This window comes from Euleptes europaea, chromosome 10 (assembly GCF_029931775.1).
Source record: "Euleptes europaea isolate rEulEur1 chromosome 10, rEulEur1.hap1, whole genome shotgun sequence".
Classification (NCBI taxonomy): Eukaryota; Metazoa; Chordata; class Lepidosauria; order Squamata; family Sphaerodactylidae; genus Euleptes; species Euleptes europaea.
The window spans coordinates 25210654-25236083 of NC_079321.1; the positions used below are offsets into that span (position 1 = coordinate 25210654).

The following is a 25430-nucleotide window of genomic DNA, read 5'->3' on the forward strand; positions in this document are numbered from 1 at the left end:
TGAGGTAGGTTAGGCTGAGAGTGTGTGATTGGCCCAAGGTTACCTAGCATGGGAGAGTGGGGATCTGAACCTGGGTGAACCTTGTATTGGGAGTTCCACTTGGAAATGTTAACAGGTGATTAGAAATCCAACTGTTTTAGGAATGAGGCCTAAGCGTGCAATCCCAAATACGATAATATGACATCTTTGTCTGTATGTAATTAGTGGGGAGTTTGGATAGTATTACATAACTCCATACAGACCGAAGTTAGGCTTCGATTTTACCTCCTATTCCGGGAAGCAAAATGTACCTAAGTGTTATTCTGTTTTGACATTTCAATCAAAGACTTTGGGGCTGCAATTCACCTATTCAAAATGAAAGGCGATACAGCACAAAATAATTCAGCATTTACCATTAATCTGTTCCATCAGTACTAATTTACTGACCTTCCCTAGAACTCAGTGCTCACATTTTTTAGTTTTCACATTCACACACACAAATAGACAGGCCAGCAGGACATTCAGTTAAACGACAAGGTGTTCTGAAAAGGTCATATGTGACTGGCTTGAGCTGAATTTGGAGCACGAAAATTTTTTGTAATGATGAAACTGATGAGGCGACAGTCCTCTGCTATGGCTCGTGGCACCTCCAGAGAAAAGGGGCTCCCGATACCAACAAACCAGGAATTAAATCGCACCCCTGGAGAGTTCCTTGACTTGTCCCCAAGCAAGTGTCAGGCAGAATAAGAGCACTGGCTGGAGGAAGCTTCGTAAGTGTATAGATAGCAGATATCACCACTACACCACTGTCATCCAGCTGCGTACAAGCAAGGTTCTTGACAGAAAGACGTTCACTGATTGGGATAGAGAAAAAAATGTTTTTCTTAATGGATCAACCTCATGGAACTGTGGTGTGACTGTTGTTCTGGGAAACACACGATCCACACAATTCACATCCTGTCTGCGGCAAGTACTACAGGGAGCCACTATAAGTTCGGCTTAAAGGGATTAGACAATATTTCCATCTCAGACCTCTGTACCAGCTCTTCAAGCTGTCCTTCTTTTCTCAAGCTTTCTTTGGAGCTTTCACCTATGAACCGAGAGGAGACTGTGATTACAGAAATGCCTGGCATAATGAAACGAAGCGTAGTTTTAATGGCTCTGCAGCCTGAGTTTCAGCCTTTCGGACAGTGGCAGGGGGCTCTCAATGCACACACTTCCACTCTCTCGGAGATGAGGACAGGATATGTCTATAGGGCTCGGAGAAGTGTGAACATGCACAACCGAGACAGGTTCGGGATGCTCTTCCGCTGATAAGTCTGTGCCAGGGACCTTTCCTCTCTGCTTAATTTCATGTTCTGGTTTGCTCTCGCTTCTTTTCACAGGGCACTTATCCTTTGGTTGGACCAGATTGCACTTCTTTTGCCACCGGGGACCTCTAGGAGCCTTCCTCCCACCTTGCACGTTTCCTCCATCGCTGTCTTCGCTGGAAGAATGCCCGCTTTGACACACGCTCTTCAGTGAGTTTTTCATACTCATTTGTGCAAAATCTTCTCTCATCTGGCAGTTATCTAGATTCTTTGTTGGCTTAGGAAGCCACGTCAGTGGCTTGTTTCCAGAGTAAGTTGGTTCTATGGTTTCAATGCACAGACCCATAGACCTGGAAGCGCTTGAACCGATGTTTTTTTGTGACGCACGTTCAGATGATTGCAGCAGCTTTGTATTGTTTTCTAAGCTGAATTCCCTTGGATGTTTTTCGGGTAGCACATTTTTAGTTCCTTGAAGGCTGTCAATTCGCTGAGCGAAAACATTTGAAAATTCACCCTCAGGGCTAGAAGTTCCTTTTATTTGTTCTGTCATTTGCAAAGGGCCGAGCAGGGATACTTTTGGATCCTCGGAAAAACTTTCTAAAGCAGAAAGCTTTAGATTTTCTTGCTCTTTTGAAGATAAACAATTTTGTCCTTCAGGAAGGTTGCTGACTGAAACAGACCAGTCTACACTGCTGGGTGGATTTTGATTATGTTGTACAGAATTAGAAAACAGTGGGGAAATTTCTGCTGTTTTACAATGCAGTGGAGCCCGTTGTCCTGTAGAACTGCCCCACGCACACCACTCAGATTCTGAACGACAAGAATCATTAACAGGATCTGGAGAAACACTAAAGGATGTGCCTTTCCAGTCAATGCCACTCAGCTGTAGATCAGCAGTCACAAAAGAATCACAAGAGTCCACGGGGGAGTTAGTAAATTCTCCCTGAGAGCTCATATAGCCACCAGAGTTGCATTCGTTCCCTGTGTTTTGTGAAAGAGTTACAAGCAAGGGAGAAAGCAAATTCTGACTCGATAAGATTTTGGCAGAAAAACTTGCAGATACGAATGGTACCTGAGATTTAGAGTCTGGTTTTGCCAGTGTTTGGCAATCAGATTTAAGATCCGACTTGGGATTACGATCGGGAAAGATCTTACATGATGACTGCAAGTTCAGCCGAGAGAGAAGATCTGCAACATCATCATCACCTGATAAGTCTTCTTTCTTTTTCAGTTTAGCCTTTTTGCCTATAAGAACAAAACAGACTGCTTGTAAAACGGCTTTATCCTTTGAGATGAACTAAAACGAAGCCATTAGTTTCCCATTCAGGTGCAAACAAGTGAATGATAAGGTGACTTCACTATAAAGTTCTGCTGATTAAAAAGCATAAAGCTCTGAAGAAGAACTGGCAATTACATGGAACAACACAACAACCTAAACTAAGCAAGCATCTATTTGATGTAAAACAAGCAAACAAACAAACAAAAAACCAGACCAAAGATCACCTTTCTTTTTTTCTTTGCAAATTTCCAACTTCTCCATTTGATACAGGGCAACAATTTCTGGATAAGCGGCCTGAAATAACGATGACTCTTCAGTTGTTATTAAAAAGGGTTCCACAGGCTGATCATCTGCTGTAGCATAATGCTCTGGATCAATACATAAAAGGCATGGAAGCATCAGTTAAAAAAAAAATAGCAGCGCCAGAGCCACATACAAGATGGTTCTGCCCATAACTCTACCTTTACAAGAAACAGATATGGATCTTTCAGATCAAATCCACACAAAGAAGCCCCATGGTAGGAATCTGTCATCACAGTTTGGCTGATGCAGTCATGGGCAATCTGTGAACCCTATCCATAGTTTGAGCAGTTGCTTGTTCTAATTATTTTGTATGGATCCCATTAACACCTGTGCCCCCTTTTTTTCAAATCCTTCACATACTTGTCACTGGCAATCCTATCTGTAGGGTAACATAAAGCAGAATAAGCTGTCCCTATTGAAACAACCACACACATAATATCAGTTTAGAGGTGCTGGAGAAGTAGCAAGAAACACAATTTATTTTAAAAGTTGATATCTCCGGTTACTTGATTTGATGTGCTCAGAAAGGGAAAAAGCCAGAATGTGATGTGTACTGATCTACTGCCAGAAAAGTAACATCGCTGCATGCCAAGATGTGAAAATCCAGTTCTGGCCTCAGTGGGTGTCCTAACAGACATTTTGGAAATCCAGGACCAGTCTTCTTTCATTTATAATACTGAGATATTTGGAAAGTGGTCTCCAGTGACAAGATTCGTACATACTGCGTCCTCTATATATATTTCAAGTGTTATGTGATAACCCCCACAGAAATGCATAGAGAACAGCACCAACCTGGCTTTTGCCACTCAATTTCAAAACAAGGAATCCCATTTTTAGTTCGTGTCTTGACTATCCTGTGAAATAAGGACAAGAAGAAGAAAAGTTGGTTTTTATACCCCGCTTTTCTCTACCCTAAGGAGTCTCAAAGCGGCTTACACTCAACATTCCCTTCCTCTCCCCACAACAGGCACCTTGTGAGTTAGTTGGGCTGACAGAGTTCTGAGAGAATTGTGACTGGCCCAAGGTCACCCAGCAGGCTTCATGTGGAGGAGTGGGGAATCAAACCCATTTCTCCAGATTAGAGTCCACAGCTGTTAACCACTACACCACACTGGCTCACAACAGTGTTAAATCACAACAGTGTTAAATAATGCTGAAAGAAAAACGACTCAAGAGTGTAAATCGTGCATGACATAAAATTTAAGGATAACAGTGTTGGGGTGGGGGAGTGATAAATGTTCCATGCATCTAATGCTTCTTAAGAACAAACAAACCAGGTCAAATAATTTACCGAAGAACTGCCAGTTATGTGTGTCTAGCGTAAGCTGCACAGGAATTTCTTCCCTTAGCAACCCCCCCTCCAATGGAAGCAGAATCTCTGTGAATAATGCAACCATGTGGCCATGCCTAATATGGATCTTTACCTTATGATCAGCCATGCCCATATGACTGCAGTTTTCAAATGCGCATGGAAAGGCAGGAAAATACCGCAGCAGCAGATCTCATGCATTCACTATGACTTAGCCTTGGTCTAGTAGGCCTGTGTACACTTGTCCTCCCATATTTAGAAAGTCACTTTGCGCAGGCCAACAGTGTTTTGTGGGTAGTTAGTACTATAACCACAGCAGGGTATTGATGACTGCTCTGAAGTGCTCCTCAGACTCAAGGAAGGCGCCTTCTACTAGCCCAATAACATTTTTTACTATATTCCATTTGAACAATTGACTCCATGCCATATCACAAACAGCTTTTGAAACTGCCCTTCAGCCTGAGGAAAAATGGGCTCTGTGGTAAACTGAAAAGACAAACCTGAAGCACTCCCTGAACTAACTGCACGGTTCTTCAGATCCTACATGTGAGTCTGAAGTCTGCATGCCAGTGATTAGAGTGTTGTGTGCAGGTTTGAATGCCTCCTCTGCCAAGAAGCCAGTCTCTCTCAGCCTCAGCTGCCTCACAGGAAGGGAGTAACTGCCTGTCCGGGGACAAACTCATCAAAGGCAGAGTTGTTCCCATCTACTCTGTTTTATGAAATAGTTTGTTTATGGCATGTAGTAATTGTGAAATTGTCCTACTTTGCATATATGTCAAATTTGATTGTCTTTTGTGTATTTTGTACATCGTAAGCCACTTTGGGTCCATGTTGAATGGAGAAAAAGCAGGTTAAAATTGTCCTAAATAAATACAGGGTTGTTGTGAGGATAAAACTGGAGGAGAGGAGAATGAAGAAAACTGTTTGGGGTCCCCACTGGGGGAGAAAGACAAACGAAGTAAATAATTGCACACGCTTCAACTTTCACGGTATCAACATTTGAACTAGAAGACTGATTTAAACTTTCTATAAAGGTGAATGAATGAACGAATCTTTATTCTTACAGTCAAAGACCAGCATGCATACAAATTATAATCAGTAGTTATAAAAAGAGAAACAAGAAAAAAGGAAACGGTATAAAGTCAGAAACTAAAATCCCTGATTGAACGTATAAGCTAATGATAGCTAGATAGCTATCATAAGTAAATTATGTGCACCTCAGCTACAATATAAGTTAGTATTGTGTATATAAGGCCATTAATCCGCCTCCTTACTCGTAAGTGTGTTTCTCTTCTTAATAGCTAGAAATCAGAGTTTTGCCATTGCTTGGGATATGGCAGTCTCCTTATCCTTAAGCAATAGTTTAACCAAGGCTAACTCCGTACCCGCCCCCGAAAAGTTCAGATGCTATAAAGGTGATATGTAGCTAAAAGGCAAAGGAAAAAATGTCTTTCACCCTTTCATAAAGTTATAAGCAACATGTATTTTACTTCTGGCAGATGTGAAGAGGAACACTGAATGAATTCTAACAACTTTCTAAAGTATATTACCGAAGTGCCTGCAGCTGCCATGGGTCAGTGTGGCCAGCCTTCCTTCTGTTCATGTCATAGTACGTCAGAAGAACACACAGTTTCTTGCATGCATAATGTTTGGGCCAGTCCATTTTCTCAGATGCAAACATCTGTAAGAGTGAGGAATATTTCAAACAAGCCAATTCCAAATATTAACATATAACGTAACACACATGTATAAAGAAGACAGAGGCAAACTAAAGGAAAGACAGTAGAAAAAATACCACATTAAGAAGCTCATCATGTCCATTACAATGTAAAACAAAAGCATTACAATGAAGTGGGGGCCCTTATGGAACTGTGGGGGGGGGGACGACTTGAAAATCCCAACGACCTCTCAAAACCTTACAAGATTTTCTAAGCTCTCAGGGGCTAGAGCAAGCTAATTTCTCCTCTACTCTGCACTTGCGCAGACAATGCTTTATTTAATTTGGGGATAATTTAAATTCCCCAATGTGTTTTTTGTAAAATTTTAGATTTTTCTGCAAACCCAGGGGTTTTTTCAAGTTCATAGAAAAATCTATTTTTGAGAAGTGTGGACCCAATCTGGAGATTTAGACAATTGCAGGTAGGGGGCACACTTGGGAAATAGTATACAGATGAAGATGACGATAAAGAAAGTTGCGTTGTCTGAAGTGCTGTTTTTGCTATCCTTTTTTAAAAAACTTGGGCAACATTTGATGTTAATGTTGTGTACTTGGTGGATAGCAGCACCAGAAGAAAGGTTAACTGCTAATGTTCTAAATCATTGGGATGTACTGAGTATAAGGAAAAAAAGATAATTTGAAGAAACATCTAGAACAGTGTTAATAGAGACATCTAATTTCCAAACTCCAAAAACTCTTCTTGTTCTGAACCACTGTGCTGTACCATATGTTTCAGAAAAATCTTGAAGGCAATATAACTTACCGTATATTCTCGCGTATAAGCCGAGTTTTTCAGCCCAAAAAAAGGGCTGAAAAAGCCGGCCTCGGCTTATACGCGGGTCAATACGGTAGAGGGGGGAGGGAGGAGGGAGGGGGGAACTTACCGCCGCCATCTTTTCTCTGCCGGGAGAGGCTTCCAGAGCCTCCCTGCGGCCGCGGGGAGGGCGCTCGGCCGCCCCCGCCGCCTTCTCCCGGCCGGGAGAGGCCTCTAGAGGCCCTCTGCGGCCGCGGGGAGGGCGCTCGGCCGCCCCCGCCGCCTTCTCCCGGCCGGGAGAGGCTTCCAGAGCCTCCCTGCGGCCGCGGGGAGTGCGCTTGGCCGCCCCCGCCGCCTTCTCCCGGCCGGGAGAGGCCTCTAGAGGCCCTCTGCGGCCGCGGGGAGGGCGCTCGGCCGCCCCCACCGCCTTCTCCCGGCCGGGAGAGGCTTCCACCGGCACAGCCCCTTCCTAGCCTCCTGAGGACTTTTGTCCTCAGAAGTCAGGAATGCGCCGTAAGTGCTTCTCCCCTCACACTAAATAGTCTCCAGTACAATAATACGTTGCCTTTTTTCCCCTACAATCCAGCCTTCTTGTCCCATGCTTTTTCACTTATCCTAATTCCACCAAGTTGAATATCACTAAATGTATCACTAAATGTATACAAAACATTATGTATGCATTACTAAAATAATAACACTAATCTGTAGCTGGTTATATGAAGCTCAGGATATAGATATCACATTACTATATCACTAATACCAACTAGAGCAATAATGCTTATTTTTTCCAGGTTGGGACGCAAGAACTCCCTTTGAAATACAACAGCTAGTCACCACCTTTTATTATTTCTTATATCAAACCATGGCACTTGCATTTTGTAGTTTTACTGTCTTGTCTCAGGACTTTTTGGTGCTCCATATAAACTGATTTAATTTGGTGACGGAAGAATGTGGAAGTATAAATAAAAAGGATACAAGCTGTTCCCTCTGGATGGATATCTGGAGAACATTCTAAAGGGACAATTTCCTCAGCCAACATTAATCAGGGAGAGAGAGTCAGTAATAAGGTAGCACATTTTGTAATACACATATAGCTTATTATTCAATATAGCTTATTATTAACATATTTCTGTCATAGATGGAGTGCCTTTTGGCTTTTCAGGCTCAAGCTCCAAAATGTCTAGCGCACCTTGGTTTTAAACCTGAGGTGAATACATTTTAAGTGCATTTTCATCTTATTTCTGAGTAGATTATTTTATTTAAGTTTATTTTCAACTAAGAAGTCCTGAAGCAGTATACAACACAAAAATACATGAAAATCAATAAAATCCCTAAAATATAATAAAAATTCTGCTAAAACACAGGAAGATTTACAGTAAAAATCAACACATCAGCTTGCCGATAGTGCTACTCCTCCCACAATACCATTTCTGCAATGCTGATGTTTTGAATGCAGCAAGTTCCTAGCCCACCTCAGAAAAAAATGTAATTCTTAAATAAAGGGCATATCAGACATTAAACTGATATGAACAGGTACTACATTTGATCTTAGCCAAAAGGCAGGTCTTCAAACCCATCCAGAATGTTTCTAGGGAAGCAGCCATTCTCAACTCCTGAGAGAGCCATCCCTTGAATTCTTACCCTTGAAACCTTTCCTAAGGTTGGTTCATAGAGGAAAGCCCCCTACACTGACCTCAAGTCTTGGGTTGGTTGATTTTGGAAGAGGAGGTCCTTCAGTTACCCCACACCTACAATGGTCATGATCCAGCCAAAGTTTAGCACTTCCTTCAGAACCACTGACTTTAATGGCAGAGTTAAGTATGCTGTGTCTCTCTCACACTGAAATAAGTGGACTTCAAAGTCCCATTAGCTTTGGATGAATGGTGCTGAGATTCAGAATTTCTCTGGGGGGTGTCTTTCATGTTGTTCTATTTCCTCATTACTCTGAGTTATCACCTATACATATTGTATACTGCATTATCTCCTCGCATTTTGTATATCCACTGTTTTCCAACAAGACAGACAGAATTCTATCAAAGTTTTTTCATCTGATTGCAGCTAATTTACATTGTTGCAAATCTGTATGACATTTTAACCAGAAAAAACTGTACCTGAAAGGACAACAAATTTGGCCTTTGGCACTCATATGGCTTCATTAGCTTGTCTTTGCTGACGAGATACTCTTGGATGACCTGTGGTGGGAGGAGAGGAAGAGAGTGTAAGAGATGTTTAAGTAAGATGATAAGAAACTGATTCATTTTTTAAAAAAATCTTGTTAAATTACCTCAGGAAATGGAAAGCCTTCACATGCTTTAGTCTTTCTGCAAATACAATACTCACATGAGATCACAGATATAAATGTGCTCCCCAAAGCAATCAAATGCACTTCACGTGGAACAGCACCTACTTTCTAATGCTCTCCTCCACTGTCCTCACTTGTCGATCTCGCTCTGAGAAATGCCAGTCACAAGGACAGAGATATGTCACCTCGTGGGGTTTGCAGAACTCCACGCTTTCACAAAGCTGACATCCAACATGTTCGTGATCTTTAAAGGTGCCTAGCAGAAAACAAGAAATGAGTGTAAGTGCTGCACGTATGTTAAACTTGCAAGTTTATATTCCAAAAAGGTTCTTAAATAAACATGTATAATTGCAGAAGTCTATGAAGTACAGCTAACACCCTTAAGAATCAATGTAGCTCAAGGCCAAAAAACAATAAAAGCTCAGCTTCTCTAAAGTGTCTCAATATTTTAATAGAGTGAAAAAAGTTATTGGCTGGGATCCAATGGACCACGAACAGAGATCTGCTTGGGAAATTTGGCTTTCTTGCCTCTTCCTGTACCCCCTAAAAGGAGAGTACCCAATGAGTGGGAAGAGAAAGTGCCACAGGTTGCTGCAGGGAGAATGGGGAATTAGCAAAAAGTGGCGTGCCCTTCTGCTTACGCAAGGGCAGGTTTGGATCTAAGCTACAGTCAGTTCATAGTTTCATACTGTGTGGATATACTGGCACCGCTGTTGTTCAACATTTATATTAATGATACGACATCCTTTCTCTCTCATGATGAGTTTCATCCTCCACATCTGTCCTCTTAGAAGCTTCCAACTCTTTTCTATGTGAATGATACAGTCCAACTGGCACATTCAATAGTTGGTTTGTGGAGGCTACTAAAATCATTTGGTGAATATTGTTCCAGGGAAGGTTTGGTCATCAATTATAAGGAGTCAAAAGTATTGCTATTTCATAAAAAGTGAACTTATAAGAAAGATAAGTTGTCCCTTACGGGGCATAGTATTGAACAGGTTGAAAATTTAGATAGCTCGCCAGACCTCTAAACCTCGTTAGTATTTTAGTTGTGTTTCTTGTTCATGATGTTGGCTGAATGAACAGTAGTGCAAGTAAGTATTGTGTGGATACTGTGATAAACATTTTGGGTTGGATTCTACCAGTTTAAAGAGTGAGTATGGTGCACAACACTTCCTTTTTCAAGCCACACAACAACTCACCTGGATGACGGCATACAGTACAGTGAATCACCTTTTTAAGTGGTCTAGCTGGGATTTCGCTGTGTTGGAAGGGGTCTTTCCATTGCTCGAATCTAAAATAACATTAAAAAGGATGACTTCATTATCTTTTTTTTTTATATAAATTTTATTGGGTTTTATAATAGAAATTTTCCATTGCATTAAACAACATCTATAACAATATCGAATTTCAATTCTAACCTAAAGTTGTTATAATTCCATATCATATAATAAAAAAAAGAAAAGAAAAAAGAAAAAAAGAAATGGAAAATTTTTTGACTTCCCCATCACCTCTATCTGCCTCTTAATAAAAAGTTCCTCCCGTCATAGGTAATCTAATCTTGATAAAATATCAATACCATATATAAAAAACCATAATCTGTTAGTAAATATAATTATGCTTATTCAATATAAAAAAAAATCAAAAATAATCCTCTGGATCAGATTAGAAAATATTCTTCCATTCTTCCCAATTTTAACTCATATTCACAATAATGCATCCACGCCCCCCATTCCCCCAAAAACCGAACGTCATTTTCTTCATTTAGAATAGCTGTGAGTTTTGCCATTTCTGCCACTTCAAACATTTTAACAATCCAGTCTTTTTTCTCTGGAGTTTCTAGCCCTTTCCATTTCGCTGCATAAAGCAGTCTCGTAGCTGTTGTGGCATATATCAAAAAGGTTCTTTGTGTTGCTAAGTCGTCTGGAATCATACTCAATAACATCATTTCTGGTGTTTTGGATATATTCTTTTGTAGTATTAGTCTCAGTTCGTTATAAATCATGTCCCAGAAGTCTTTGGCTTTGTCACAGGTCCACCACATGTGATAAAAGGAACCAATTTCTTTGTTACATTTCCAACAAATAGGGGACATCGTTTTATAAATCTTTGCAATTTTCTTGGGTGTTAGATACCATCTATACATCATTTTATAGATGTTTTCTCGCACTGACTGTGCTTTTATTCCTTTTAAATCTTTAGACCATAATCTTTCCCATTTATTTAAAACAATATCATGTCCCACATTTTGAGCCCAATCGATCATAGTTGGTTTAATCGTGTCCTGCTCACAGTATATTGTTAAAAGGAGATTATACATTTTAGAAATCAGCTTTGTATTATTGTCTAGTAGAATCCTTTGAAAAGGAGATTTTTCTTTAGAGAAACCTTTTTTTGCATCTTGTACAAAAACTGATTTGATTTGGTAATATTGAAGCCATTGTAAATCATCCTTAAGCAGTTGAAAGTCTTTTAGTGAGCATTTCTTTCCTTCCCAATTAGTTAGATCTTGATAAGTAATAAATTTGTCTGGTCTAAGTGGGCGCAAAGTTAGCATTTCTTGGGGCGATATCCACATCGGTGTTTCTGGTTCCAAAATGTGTTTATATCTCATCCAAATACGAAGTAGAGAGGACCTGATTATATGATTACGGAATGTTGCTTGTAGTTTAATTTTATCATACCACAAATAACCATGCCATCCACTTAAGTTATTATAACCTTCCAAGTCTAGCAAACGTACATTTGACAAATTCATCCAGTCTTTTAGCCATACTAAAGCTACCGCTTCAGCATAGAGTTGAAAGTTAGGCAGTGCTAAACCTCCTCTAGTTTTTAGATCCACCAAGTATTTATAAGCAGTCCTTGGTTTTTTTCCTTGCCAGATGAAGTTTGAAATGTCTTTCCTCCAAGTTTCAAAATATTTTGTTTGTGATATTATTGGTAAATTTTGGAATAAGAAGAGCATCCTCGGTAAGACATTCATTTGGATCGTTGAGATACGTCCCATTAATGACAATTTTTTGTTTGACCATATAATCATATCAGTTTTAATCTTACCCCATAACTTGAGGTAATTGTTGGTTAACAGATCTTTATTCTTTGCAGTGATCCAAATTCCCAGGTATTTAACTTTGTTAGCTTTCTCCCAGCCAGTATATGATATAAATTCCTGTTGTTGTATTTCCGATAAATTTTTAAATATTATCTTTGTTTTTTCTTGATTCACTTTAAAGCCTGATACTTTTCCAAAATCATCCAAAGTCTCCTGAAGTATATTCATTGACTGTGTTGGGTTTTCCAAAATTAGCAGTAGGTCATCCGCGAATGCTCTCAACTTAAATTCATGTTTTTTAATTCTTAGCCCGCGGATGTCCTCCATACTTCTTAGTTTCACACATAGCGGTTCCAACACCAACAAAAATAAAAGTGGAGACAAGGGACATCCCTGTCTAGTCCCTTTCGTGATTTGGCAGTTATCTGACATTGATTCATTAACCAAAATTTTAGCTTGTTGGGAGGTATAAATAGCCGATATACCTTTCTGAAAACGATCTCCAAAATTCAATTTATCCAAAATCCGTTTCAAAAAGTTCTAAGAGACCATATCAAAGGCTTTTTCTGCATCCAAAAATACAAAAGCCGCAGTTTGTTGAATATTATGGTCATAATATTCCAGTGAATCTAGTAAAATTCTTACATTGTCTTTTATTTGCCTTCCTGGTATAAAACCTGCTTGGTCCTCATGTATAAGATCCTTAATAAATTGCTTTATCCTACATGCCAAAACCGAAGCAAAAATTTTGTAATCCACATTTAAGAGCGATATAGGTCTGTAATTAGATGTTTTTTCTGGATCTCTTCCTTCTTTGGGTATCAGTGATATAAATGCGTGTGACCAAGTCTCCGGGGATGTTCCCTCGTCCAAAATTGCATTGTAAAGTGAACCAAAAAATCCAACTAAATTGTCACTAAAAGTTCTATAAAATAGTGCAGTAATTCCATCTGGTCCAGGTGTTTTATCCGTTTTTTGTCTCAGTATTGCTTCTTGTATTTCTTCCCTTGTTACTGGAGCTTCAATACATTCTCTCTGGGTCATTGACAAAGCTTTCATCTGTATTGAGTTTAGAAATTTGTCTATTTTCTGTTTTGGAGTATTTTCTTTCTGATATAACTTAGAGTAAAATGAAACAAATTCTTTCTGAATTTCTGAAGTTGAATAAACTGGTCCTTTAGCAGTTTGGATTTTTGTTATAATCTTCTTTTGAAATGAGTCCTTCAGTTGTGTTGCTAAAAATTTTCCTGGTTTATTTGCATATTCAAAATACTTTTGTTTAGCAAGTTTCAGATTTTTATTCATTTCCTCCATTATTACCAAATTTAATTGGTGTTTAGATGCAGAAATCTGTATTTGAATTTCTCTTCTCTCCTCTTCCTGTGTTACCATTACCAATTTCTGCTCCAAATTTTGTAAATTCCAAAGTATGTTGTTTGTAAATTGCAATTGAGTCTTCTTCCAGGCCGAGTGTTTCTGTATCATAAAACCTCTCAGAACAGCTTTGAATGCGTCCCAAACTGTATTTAAAGAAGTTTCCCCATTAAGGTTAATTTCAAAAAAGTCTTTCATTAAAACCTGTAATTCCTTTTGTATCTTGTTGTCTTTTAAAAGTTTATCGTTCATTCGCCATCTAAATGCTTGTTTATTGTTCCAATCAAAGGTAACAGGATTGTGATCAGAAAAAGTTCTAGGTAAAATATGAATTTTACGTAGTTGCGTGAAAATTGATTTACTGGCCCATATCATATCGATTCTGGAGTGTGAATCGTGTCTTGCTGAATAAAAGGTGTATTCTTTAGCTGTTGTATTCATTGTTCTCCAAATGTCTTGTAATTCTAATTCTGAAGCCATGGCAAAGAAAGTTTTAGGCAAGCATCCATCATTGATATCTTTTGCTTTTGATTTTTTGTCCAGAGATGGGAGAATAATTCCATTGAAGTCGCCCATCAATAAAATTTGGTCTTGTGCGTACTGGGTTATCAGGTCATGTAATTTTTCATAGAAGGATTTTTTCCCTTCATTGGGTGCATAGATTCCAACCACTATTGTCCTTTGTCCCAATATTTTAGTTCTGATAATTACAATTCTTCCTTCATTGTCTTTATATACTAGTTCTGGACAGAGACTGGGGTGGGCATAGATTACCACTCCCTTTGTTTTAGTTTTAGCAGAAGCAATAAATGCTTGTCCAAGCATCTGTTTCTCCAAGTATTTTTTATGCTTTGAAGCTATATGGGTTTCTTGTAGGCAGATTAGGGAGTATTTATATTTCTGTAGATTTTTGAAGATTCTGGCCCTTTTAGTTTTCTCATTCAGTCCATTTACATTCCAAGAAATTGCTTTTGCCATAATGTAGTATTTTTTAGCAAAATAAAAAGTCTATAATTTAGTACCACCTTCTGCACCCTGTACCTCTTCTTCTTCCTCTTCTTCTTCCTCCTTCTCTCCAGGTAATTCTTTAAGGTCCATTTTATATTTTCTCAAAAATTTCCCCACATCTGCTTGGGATAGAATTGTCGTTTTCACTTCCTTATAGGTGAAAGCCAAACCTTGTGGCATAATCCAACGATATTTGATGCCATTAGCTTTCAGTATAGACACAAAGTCTTTGTAGTTATTCCTCTGTGAAAGTAGATGCCTTGGAATATCCTTCAGTAGTATAAGAGAGGAGTCTCCTGCTGACACTGGATTTTCATAATGAATCTTCATAATCTTGTCTTTAACTCTGGTGTCATAGAACACTATCATCAAATCTCTTGGCTTAGATCTTCTCATTCTAGCAGGTAGTGGTATCCTGTATATTCTATTAATGGCTTGTTTTAATTCTTGTTCATCTATCTGAAATAAGTAGGCCAAATTTGGTATTGCAGATTCTTTATTATCTCCCATCATATCTGGAAAATTGCGTATACGAAGGTTGGTCTCTTTCACTCTCATCTCCATCATTGCCATTTGATTTTTTGCCGCCATCTGATCCGCTTGTATTGTTTCAATCTGTTTTTCTTGGCTTGTTAATTTTTTCTTTGTGTCCTTGTGCTCATCCATCACTTTCTTAATTGATACATCTATCGCTTGCATATCTGTCTTCATAACAATCATTTGAGTTTTTACTTCTTTCAAGTCTCCAATGACCACATCCAACTTCTGATTAATAGCTTGGGATGCTTGACCAAGATTTGTCATCATAGAAGTCAACTGTGCCATCTGTGCAGACATCTGTTCAAACTGTTTATTTGTTGCCTCAGTTTGTTTAGTTAGCATATCCTGTAACTTTTTTTCCATGGTCGAGGTTTGTAAAGAGTCCCTTAGTTTAGTATAGGCAGGGCTATGTAGTGAGCCAGAGCGGGGTCGAGACATTTACATTCAAAAAAAGCTGGTAAAATATATGTCCACCGACAGGGCCTTTAAGGTGCTGGTTAAAAGATGATAGTTCAAAGATCAGCCTAGTAATTTTTTCGGGTTGAAAAGAGTCGAAATTGGCTTTAAAATTGCATTTTAAAGTTTTAAAATACCAGTGAGTTTTTTCGGTCGCTCTAGATCGGATTAATCAGGAAGTAAACAGGAAGTTACTAGTGCTGCAGACCTTCTATCGCCTCTTCTCGATGGTTATTCCTTCAGGAATGATTTGAAAGTAACTCGAGTGCGACGGATATTCAGTCCCGCGGCTACTTCCTGTTGTTTTAGTTCCAATGATAGAGAGGGTGTTATAGAGAGTCTTCCGTTACAGGCACTCCCTTACTGCAAACGTGGCAGGAATTCGCCGGAAAATCAGGAAGAGAAATCACCCTCCCCTTCCTTCGGACCTCTCATTGGTGATAATTCTTGTCAGTCTAAAAGGTATCCTTCCGACTTTTTGTTATGGTTTAGGCTGATCGATCCGATAAGGCTCCTGTCGCTAATCCCGATGACTAACTCAGATCAAACTTTTTCAGTTCGGATTATGGAGGGGTGGGGGTCCCAGAAATATTCTTATCAGCCTCCCGTCTGTTCAAATTTCTAGTAAGTAGACGAAGAGTTCTTTTGTACTCACTTGGGTGTCAAGAGGTGAGGTTCTTTTCTTTATGTAGTCCTTATGTTGGTATTAAGGCGGTGGAGGGTAGAGCTTGCTGCCAAAGTTGCGTTTTGGCGATGTCCTTCCCTAGTGCCCTCGCAGGACCGGCGTCTAGGACTCCGAGGGGCTTAAAAAAGCCCCCTCAGAGTACCTAGGAGGTCAAACCGCGTTTGCGGGCTGCAGGGAGTTCCTGCTTTCCAACCCACTTGCAAGGGTCGGATTGGGGTATCTATGTACCCCAAAAATAACGCAAACTTGGATTTCTCCCAGGACAACCTGGGGAAATGGAGTGCTCTCTCCAACGGCACCACCGGAAGTCCCAGGATGACTTCATTATCTGACACTGGTTAGTCAATCATATCTTTCATGGCCTGGGGTCCTCATACTTATCAAACTACATCTCCCAGTGTAGTTCCTCTGCCAGTCCCTCTTACATTGTGGAATGGGCTACCAGAGGCTTCTGGAAAGATCCCCACATTATTATCGTTTCGTAAAATGAGCAAAACAGAATTGTTCAGGAGGGCATTCTGGTAGAAGGAACAAATTGTGGTGTAATGGTGCAGCCCAACTGCATTATTTTGTCTTACTAGGAATCTTTGCTGTTAGTTTCATATGTCTTGTAATCCACTTACAGATTGGCTGCAAAGTTTTTTTTTTAATCATACTTGTTTTTAAAAAAATACTTTATTAAAACAAGCCAAATAAAAACCAGGGAGAAGAAGAAGACGAAGAGTTGGTTTTTATATGCCAACTTTCTCTGCCACTTAAGGGAGACTCAAACCGGCTTGCAATCACCTTCCATTCCCCTCCCCACAACAGACACCCTGTGAGGTAGGTGGGGCTGAGAGAGCTCTAACAGAGCTGTAACTTTCTCAAGGTCACCCAGCTGGCTTCGTGTTTAGGAGCGGGGAAACAAATCCAGTTCACCAGATTAGCCTCCGCCGCTGATGTGGAGGAGTGGGGAATCAAACCCGGTCTCCAGATCAGACTCCACTTCTCCAAACCACCGCTCTTAACCACTACACCACGCTGGTGTATTAAAAAAAATACACGTTTGAACTAACTGTACATTCTAGTTAAAAAAATCCATTTTTCATTCTGACAGTGTAATAGACAGGTTAGTTTACTCAGACAAATACGCTCTGTCAGCTTCTCCAGCCATCCCTCCTTCTTCGGGATTATATTTTTCTTCCAGTTTTGGGCAAGTCTGAACCTTGCCGATGTTACTACATTAAGCACAAATTCATGGACTTCTTTTGGAAGGAAATTCAACAAGAAACCCTTAGGGGATAAAGGTAACTCTTTCCTTATACCTTGAGAGATCACCATAGCAATAATATTTCAGTATTCTACCATTCTGCTGCATTCCCACCATAAATGTATAAGATTTGTATTAGCCGCTCCACATATCCAAAAATCCCCTTTAGCTCCTTGATAAATTCTTGCCAATTTAGAGGGTGACAGGTGCCACTAGCAAAGCATTTTTTTAATATTTTCTTTGGCAGAGATGTTTCCAGAAAATGTTAAACCACTTCTTAACCCGAATGCCCCAACCTCTGGGTTTACTGCGCCTTTCAGCTCTTTTGTCCAGAGCTCTGCAAAAATATTTTCCTGCTGTTTACTATCAATCTTCAATAGATAATTATAAATCTTAGATAATTATAAATCCTTTCGCCAGCTGGTGCTGATTTTTCAAACCCATGCTAGTTGGGTTCTTGTTACCTGTTTACATAGCAGCATTTGCAAGAAACTTTTAATCTATAGATACCGGAATCAAGGAAGCTGCCCATTGCTTAAAGATGATATGTCTGCAAAGGTGATAATTGTTTGCCTGTTGGGGACTAAAGATTTATAATCAGATATCCCCAGATCTTCCCAAACTTTAAAATTCCCTTCCTTTGAAGCCTGACTAAAGTCTTTGGGTCTTATAACAGAAGTCAACGGACATATTCCAGAAGCTAATTTAGCTCTAACCTTTGTCCAGGCATTATCTACGGCATTAATTACAGAATTGTCCTTGGCATAACAGCGATTTCCCCCCTTTTATTCAGCCAAATCCAGACTCCCAGCGGTACTGACACAAAGAATTGCTCAGTTAGAGTTAGTGTGTGTCTTTATCCCCCTTTATCCATTTTGTTATCCAACCTACTCTAGCTGAATAGTAATACTTTTGTATGTTAGGGATTCCCAGGCCTCCTCTTATCAATTTTTCCGAGCATCCTGAAAATTAATCCTGGGTCTCTTATAACTCCAAATAAAGTTAGACAAGTATTTTTCCATGCTTTTCATCTCTTGCTCCTATATTAGAACTGAGACATTCCAAAACAGCTACTGAACATTCCAAGAGACCTGAAACTATTTGGCTCAGTCTGTAAAAACTATAAGAGCAAGCTGAATATCTGATACTGAAGAAAGAGGAATAATATTCACTGTATAAAACATAACATAACCCCCAAATGAACAGTATGAAGCCACACTCTGTTACTCTGTCTCTAAAGTCAAGTTGTTAGGTTCCTGTAAACTGCTTAGTATAGACCACTTGAAATCCCGGAGTTAGCTGATCTGAGCTTTAATCAGGAAGACGTAGATAACTTTAAAGATATAAGAGAGGGCAAAATGTTTTTTAGGGATTGGAAATAATGTTATGATTTTTGGTCCCAAGAGCTAAATTAAAGTGCTGATTAGCAGAACTGTGCAATGTTTTAATAATTCTTAAAACTTTTGAAAAAGCCTTTGTGACCCTCAAGTTTAGCTAGTTGTTTAGTATAGTTACCATAGTCATAATGTAAATATGTACAATTATTTTGCTGCTTTAATTGTAATATATAGCTGGATTTTATATCTATAATTAAATATATGTGGACTATATACTCATAAGATGTTCTTGAGATTCCCACCAAGAAACTTTCACCTCAAGTTTGCATAGCACAAATGTAACAAATAGCAGCTATTATATATATTAAATGGACTAGATCCAGGAAAGGATAGAGAAGGACAATTTTCCTTGATTCCTTCTTCCCATTGCAGGCTTCCAACTAACCCTCATGCTCGTCTTGGGGCTCCTCGGTCCCCCAGGAGCATGATTTCAGGATGCAGAGAGAGGGGAAAAGATGAGAAAGCCACGCTCCATGATGGAAATCCCTTCCATTAGCAGAAACAAGTGCTGGATCAAAGCCACTGTCCTTAGATACCAAAGGCAGAAAAACTACTGGAATTCAGGAAACAGGGAGGGGGGGGGATTTACCTCTCCAGCAAACTTTGCCCTCTCAAAGTCTGAATCAGTTTTAAAGCCTGTTCTTTTCCAACTCCCGGTACTCCCTTTTAGAGACAAGAAGAATGACACAAATTGATTCAGGCAAGACAAATGTACAGCAATATCTGCTAAACATTCTAATAAAAACAATGCATCTTTCTCACAATGGCTTGCACACGAAGTTACATCATATATGTCTGGACGTTAAAAATTAAGGGTGTTTTGACATACCTGTTGCTGCAGCAAAAGAAAAAAATGTTAATTTCAATATAATTTAGAGGAAAGTTTAGATGTAAATAGGTTATGGTCAACATGGGAAGAAGGTACGGCCTCCTGCTTGAAATGCTTGTAATTGAACATCTGCCTAAGATTCCCGACTCCTTCCAAGCTGGGCTGCATATATATTTAATTTATACCTCACTTACCTCCCCAATGGGGACCAAAAGTGGTTTACAACATCCAGCCCATCATTTTATCCTCATAACAACAACCTTGTGAGGTAAGTTAGGAGAAGGTGTGACTGGCCCAAGGTCACCCAACAAGCTTTCGTGGCAGAGTGGGGATTCAAACAGGTCTCCTAGATTCTAGGCCAACACTCTAACCATTACACCCAGCAGGCCACATCAGTTTGACCTGGGTTGTAACAAGTAAGTGTGAAAACACCCAGAGACAAGGCTTTCAAAGTTATGAAATACTAAAAAATAAAAATAAAAAAATAAGCAGGAGTCAGAAAGGCACAGGCACTGAGAAAGGGTGTTTCAGTTGACAGGAGCTGTGAAATTTAATCGAGCACCAGAATGGTCAGATCATATTGGAAGAAGAAGAGTTGGATTTTATACCCTACTTTTCTCTACCTTTAAGGAGAATCAAACCGTCTTACAATCTCCTTCCCTTCCTTTCCCCACAATAGACACTTTGTGAGGTAGGTGGGGCTAAGAGAGCACAGAGGGAACTGTGACTAGCCCAAGGTCACCCAGCTGGCTTCATGGGTAGGAGCAGGGGGAACTAACCTGGTTCACCAGATTAGAGTCTGCCATTCATGTGGAGGAGCGGGGAATCAAACCCGGTTCTCCAGATTAGAGTCCGCCTCTCTTAAGCACTACACCACACTGGCTCTCTGAAGACCAGTGATACACGATCAGACAGTAAGAGACCTGTGCAACAGGAAGGGAAGTGTTCACTGCATCTTGAAGGCATTTTTAGAAACGATACCCAAAGAGCTGAAAGTCATTTTTTTAATCTCGTATTTAACAGTAAATTTTAGAGAAATGAGATTTGCCAAATACTGGGGAGACAGGAGTGACCAAAATAAGATAGATGGGGGTGGGGGTGGGCACAGATTTGCGTTTCAGAGCTCAATCACATCACTTCCCTAACCACCCGTTAGTCTCTTGCCTTGAAAACCCTACGGGGTCGCCATAAGTCGGCTGCGACTTGACAGCACTTTACACACGCACACACCATGCTTTTAGCCATGGCCAACTGCCTAATGCTAAACTGAGCCTTGCTCAGCTCTTCACGTTCTGTTGCAGAAACTGGGAAGATCTGGCATTGGCCAGTTAAGTGGCAAAAGCCAATCCCGTCTGTTCAGTTGACAGCAGTCAGTCAACCACGGCACAAACTGACTGAAAATGGCAGTTGCCACTGGCTTCAACAGTGATGTAACTGAATCTTTGGAAGAGATGATGACAGAGCTTGGGATGACTTCAAGGAAGCCAGAAAACCAGAAGCTTGTTTGGAACTGAAATTCAACTGAAAGATGAAACTGAGATGGAAGGTCAAACTTGCAGTAAGAATTATATAAACAGAATTAAGAAAGGCAAACATGTCTCCCATAAGGCATGCTGACTCCAAGAGTGATTCATTACCACAAACAATGTCATCAGTTATCAACCGACAGGGTCAGGTAAAGAGACTGTTAGTGGAATGTGCAGAGAATGACAATACCAAAGTGTGCTTTGGGGGAAATCAATTATATCCAAGGGTAGTCTTGCAAATTTTACCCCTTCTACAAGATGGAAGATGTTTGGATTACTTAGCTCACCTTTGCCGCGCAAGTGGATTAAACAAGTTGGCTAGCATACACGGAGTCTTGCAGCAAAACAAGTTCCGTGGCTGGAAACAAAGCAAAACTTGTCTGACAAATGGAAGGAACAGCAAACCGATGGTTGGACAGGATGGTCATCTGGAAATTGAAAGCTGGCAGCAAACTGCCGTACGGTTTTATGCAGACAGCTGCATTAGCTACACACGAATGTCAAAGGAGACATAAGGATGTTGCGGCAGGACTTGCTAACCCTGCATTGCGATAGCTGCTGGACAAAAGCAAAACAAAAGCCTACAGCGTTCTTATGGTTTGGTTGATAAGATGCCTGAACTATAAATATGGGATTCAATTTAAAACAGCACTCCTAAAAAAGACCACAGAGTGATTTGGGGTGGGGGAGAGGAAAGTGGCACATCTGATGAAGATGATGATGAAGAAGACGATGATGATGAAGAAGAGTTGATTTTTATATACCGACTTTCTCTACCACTTAAGGAAGAATCAAACCGGCTTACAATCACTTTCCCTTCCTCTCCCCACAACAGACACCCTGTGAGGTAGGTGGGGCTGAGAGAGCTCTAAGAGAGCTGTGACTAGCCTAAGGTCACTCAGCTGGCTTCATGTGGTGGGGAAACCAACCTGGTTCACCAGATTAGAGTCCACCGCTCCAAACCACTGCTCTTAACCACTACACCACGCTGGCTCTGTAGCTGTTTTGGTTTATTGTAGCAAAATGAAACAGATGTCCAGTGGCATTTTAAAGACTAACGACATATATTTCAGCATGAGCTTCCTTGAGTCAGGACTCAACTTTTTGGATTCTACGAAAAAGAAATCGTATTCCACATGATGACTCAATCAGTGGTCTACCAGAGTCTCTGCTGAAGCTACTAGAGGGCAAAGGCAACTTTATGTGATGGAGAAAATATGAAGTTCTAGGAAACAGTAAGCTGAAAGTTGGCTGTAGGATAGCCAACTGTCTTGTTAATTGGAATGGATATGCTTCATAATTTTCTTAAATTTACTGCATGGATGCAGTTTCTTTCTCCAGGGACTCTAAATATCAGTCAAAGCAGTTGGATTCACAAATGAGAGTTTTGCTCAACGGGTTGGATCCTATGAGCTTTTCTGAAGGTGAAAAGGGGAAGAGTGTCCCCTTTTTCTTACCAAAGAGGCTACTATGCCTGAGGGAAACTGTGTGGATAGGATGGGAGCTGCAGTATGGAGAGGAAATGGGCAAGATCAAGTGAAAAAGTTACTAGGATCCAACCCATTTAATCCTAATAAAGCCAGCAAAAGCATCCTGAGCCACACAGCTGATCTCAAAGGAATATATTTTTAGCAGTGATCCCCTGTGCGGTGCTCAGCAGCGTGTTTCCTGGCACCCGCTTCCTTCTTCCTCAAAGCAAAGAACCAGTCCTGGCTTTTCTTCAACTCACTGGAGCATAAGGTGCTTCAGAAGACCCCAAGAGGAAGCCATCTTTGAGTTTGGATGGAACACCCATCCACAAACAGTTGCTTCCATCATAGGAAGACGAGGAGGATGAAGAAGAAGAGTTGGTTTTTATATGCCGACTTTCTCTACCACTTAAGGAACAATCAAACCAGCTAACAAACACCTTCCCTTCCCCACAACAGACACCTTGTGGGGTAGGCGGGGCTGAGAGAGTGTGACTAGCCCAAGGTCACCCAGCTGGCTTCATGTGTAGGTGTGGGGAAACAAATCCAGTTCACCAGATTAGCCTCTGCCGCTCATGTGGAGGAATGGGGACTCAAACCCGGTACTCCAGATCAGAGTCCACTGTTCCAAACCACCACTTTTAACCACTACACCATGCTGGCTTGCAACTTCTCAACATTTTGTGATTGGCCTCAGCTCCCATTGCATCCATTTTGTGGTTAGTTGTGACCCCCTGGCAGTCATACCCACTACCTGCTTTCAAAATTCCGAAAGGGCCCACAAGCTCAATGCAGTTGGAAACCCATGGCTTAGGATCACCCAAGGGCCAATGGGATTAAATCTACACCCTCCAACTTTGACTGACTGCATGAATCTGCAGTTCAGTTTGCCTTTTAGGCTTATATACATCACCGGTAACCAGGAAAAAAAAACACAAATGAAAAATGCCCACATGAAAATTGCGCACAGAAAAAAACCCACTGTCATAAATTTGCACAAGAAAAATGCCCATACGGAAAAAAGCCCACATGGAAGAATATCCCTATGGAAAACTACCCACACAGAAAAATACTCACACAGAAAAATACTTTATAGGGTGTCTCTGAGGGACACACATGAGTGGAGGGGTCTTGGGCAACCCGCCCAGCTCCCTGAAACCCCTACACCGGCTGCGACTGCCTCCCCACCGCAGCCATATATCCCTCGTGACAAAGGAGCAGCATTAGTGGGGGTGGGGGGGAATAACAGTCTGGGACTCTTCTCTTCATCTTTAGCAGCTAGTCACAATTATTACAGTGCATGTAATAATTTCAAATGCATGTGCTTAGGATCCCTGCTGTAGGTAGACTGGAACACATTGCTAAGGGCAGTGAAAAAATGTCCAGGAATGAACATAAAGAAAAATGTGACATAAAAACATAGGTCATACTATGACAAGACTCTGATGCATCTCTGGCTTGAGGAAGAGTCACAGTTAAAATGGAAAATTAGAAGTTAGTACCAGAGCCTTAATTTTTTTGCTTGTTACCTTAGGAAGATAATCACAGCCAAGCAGAATTGCTAATCCAATCAGACACTCTCTGCTGCAGCCTAGCGTCTCCTCAATAGAGGATATTGAGTAGCAGTCAACATGTGGGTCCTGTAGGAAATAGGGTACAATGGTAATACCTTCTGGAATTTCATAATCTAAAGCATGGCCTGACCACCAAAGGGGCTAGAAAAGGCCAAAAGCGATGCATGTACAGTGAGAGCTGGAGATGCTTTCTCTGCCAACATTAGCATAAAATACTAAAAAGTACTGCAAAATTGTTCAGAATAAGAAGGAATATACCACAATGTATACTACATTAAAGGCCTAGATTGTTTGAATTTTTATTTGAAAATTCCAGATGTTCAGGAAAACCTCACTGACAACGATAATAATACTATTTTAGAAAGCGACGTTCAGTACATTGTTTATTTTAGATTAAAATGACCATGACCTCAAATGGGGATGCTTTTACTACCTGCATCTGTGACAGGTTTTTGGAGTCAGGTGCTCATTTGTGAAATACCAAACCATGGTTTGGCCTCATTGTATCTGAACTCAGCCATAACATGTAATAAAACTCTTACTATAATATGAGCTTTCATAGAACTGCCTTTTACTTTTCAAGGGTTCTGCATTCTATTGTGTAGCTATAGGGTTGGAACCAACCAGCTTTTCCACTGGTGAAAAAGGAGGAAGGAATTCTGCTTGACCACTACAAAGTTTATACTGCATGAATAAAAGCGATGTAGGATGGGGGCTATAATAAACACTGAGCAAAAAAGCTGACTGGATCCAACCCATAGTGACTTCTGTCAGAGTAATAGCTGTGGCTATGCTTTTACGATTCAGACATCATACTAAAGCACAGTTAAGCTTCTGTCTATATTTTGTATTTATTTATGCTCTTTCTCCCCAATGGGGATCCACAGCGGATTAAAACACTGTTCTCCCCTCCATTTTCTCACAAAAAGTACCCTGTCAGAAAGGTTATGCTGGGAGAGAGTAACTGGCCCAGCTTCCATGGCAAGAGCGAAGATTCAAATCCGGCTTTCCCAGGATTATAGTCCAACACTATTCACTATACCACAGTGGCTCCCGTCAGACAGACAAGGTTTCATAGATCAAAGACAGAGAACAGAACAAAGGCCCTTTTTGGACAATGATACAGAAGCAGGATAACTGTTCAGAATAGCTATCACCCCTTACTTGGGTTGCCAGACCCCCGCCAGGGGCGGGGGATCCCCCGATTTGGGCCCCTTTTCCCTGGCGCTGCTAATTGGCTGGCAGGGGTCTTACCCGGCTTAAAATGAGCCCCTAGCCCCAGCGGCGTGATGACGCCACTTCCAGAAGTGACATC

At 40.5% G+C, this 25430-nt stretch overlaps 1 protein-coding gene and 1 non-coding gene across 2 annotated transcripts in view; both read right to left on the reverse strand.

The window, feature by feature from the left end:
• Positions 1-1131: 1131 nt before the first annotated feature.
• Positions 1132-25430, reverse strand: part of GEN1 (GEN1 Holliday junction 5' flap endonuclease) — a 30410-nt gene continuing 6111 nt past the window's right edge. Inside the window, exons 4-13 of the mRNA XM_056856723.1 lie at positions 24071-24181; positions 19307-19380; positions 10156-10247; positions 9059-9209; positions 8936-8972; positions 8763-8843; positions 5731-5861; positions 3664-3725; positions 2793-2936; positions 1132-2534 (exon numbers count right to left, since the gene is read on the reverse strand). Coding sequence (XP_056712701.1) covers positions 1132-2534; positions 2793-2936; positions 3664-3725; positions 5731-5861; positions 8763-8843; positions 8936-8972; positions 9059-9209; positions 10156-10247; positions 19307-19380; positions 24071-24181 — 2286 coding nt within the window. The remainder of the gene's footprint in view (positions 2535-2792; positions 2937-3663; positions 3726-5730; positions 5862-8762; positions 8844-8935; positions 8973-9058; positions 9210-10155; positions 10248-19306; positions 19381-24070; positions 24182-25430) is intronic.
• Positions 8027-8219, reverse strand: LOC130484036 (U2 spliceosomal RNA). Its single transcript, XR_008933678.1, has one exon. It is a non-coding gene; the product is annotated as a U2 spliceosomal RNA (small nuclear RNA).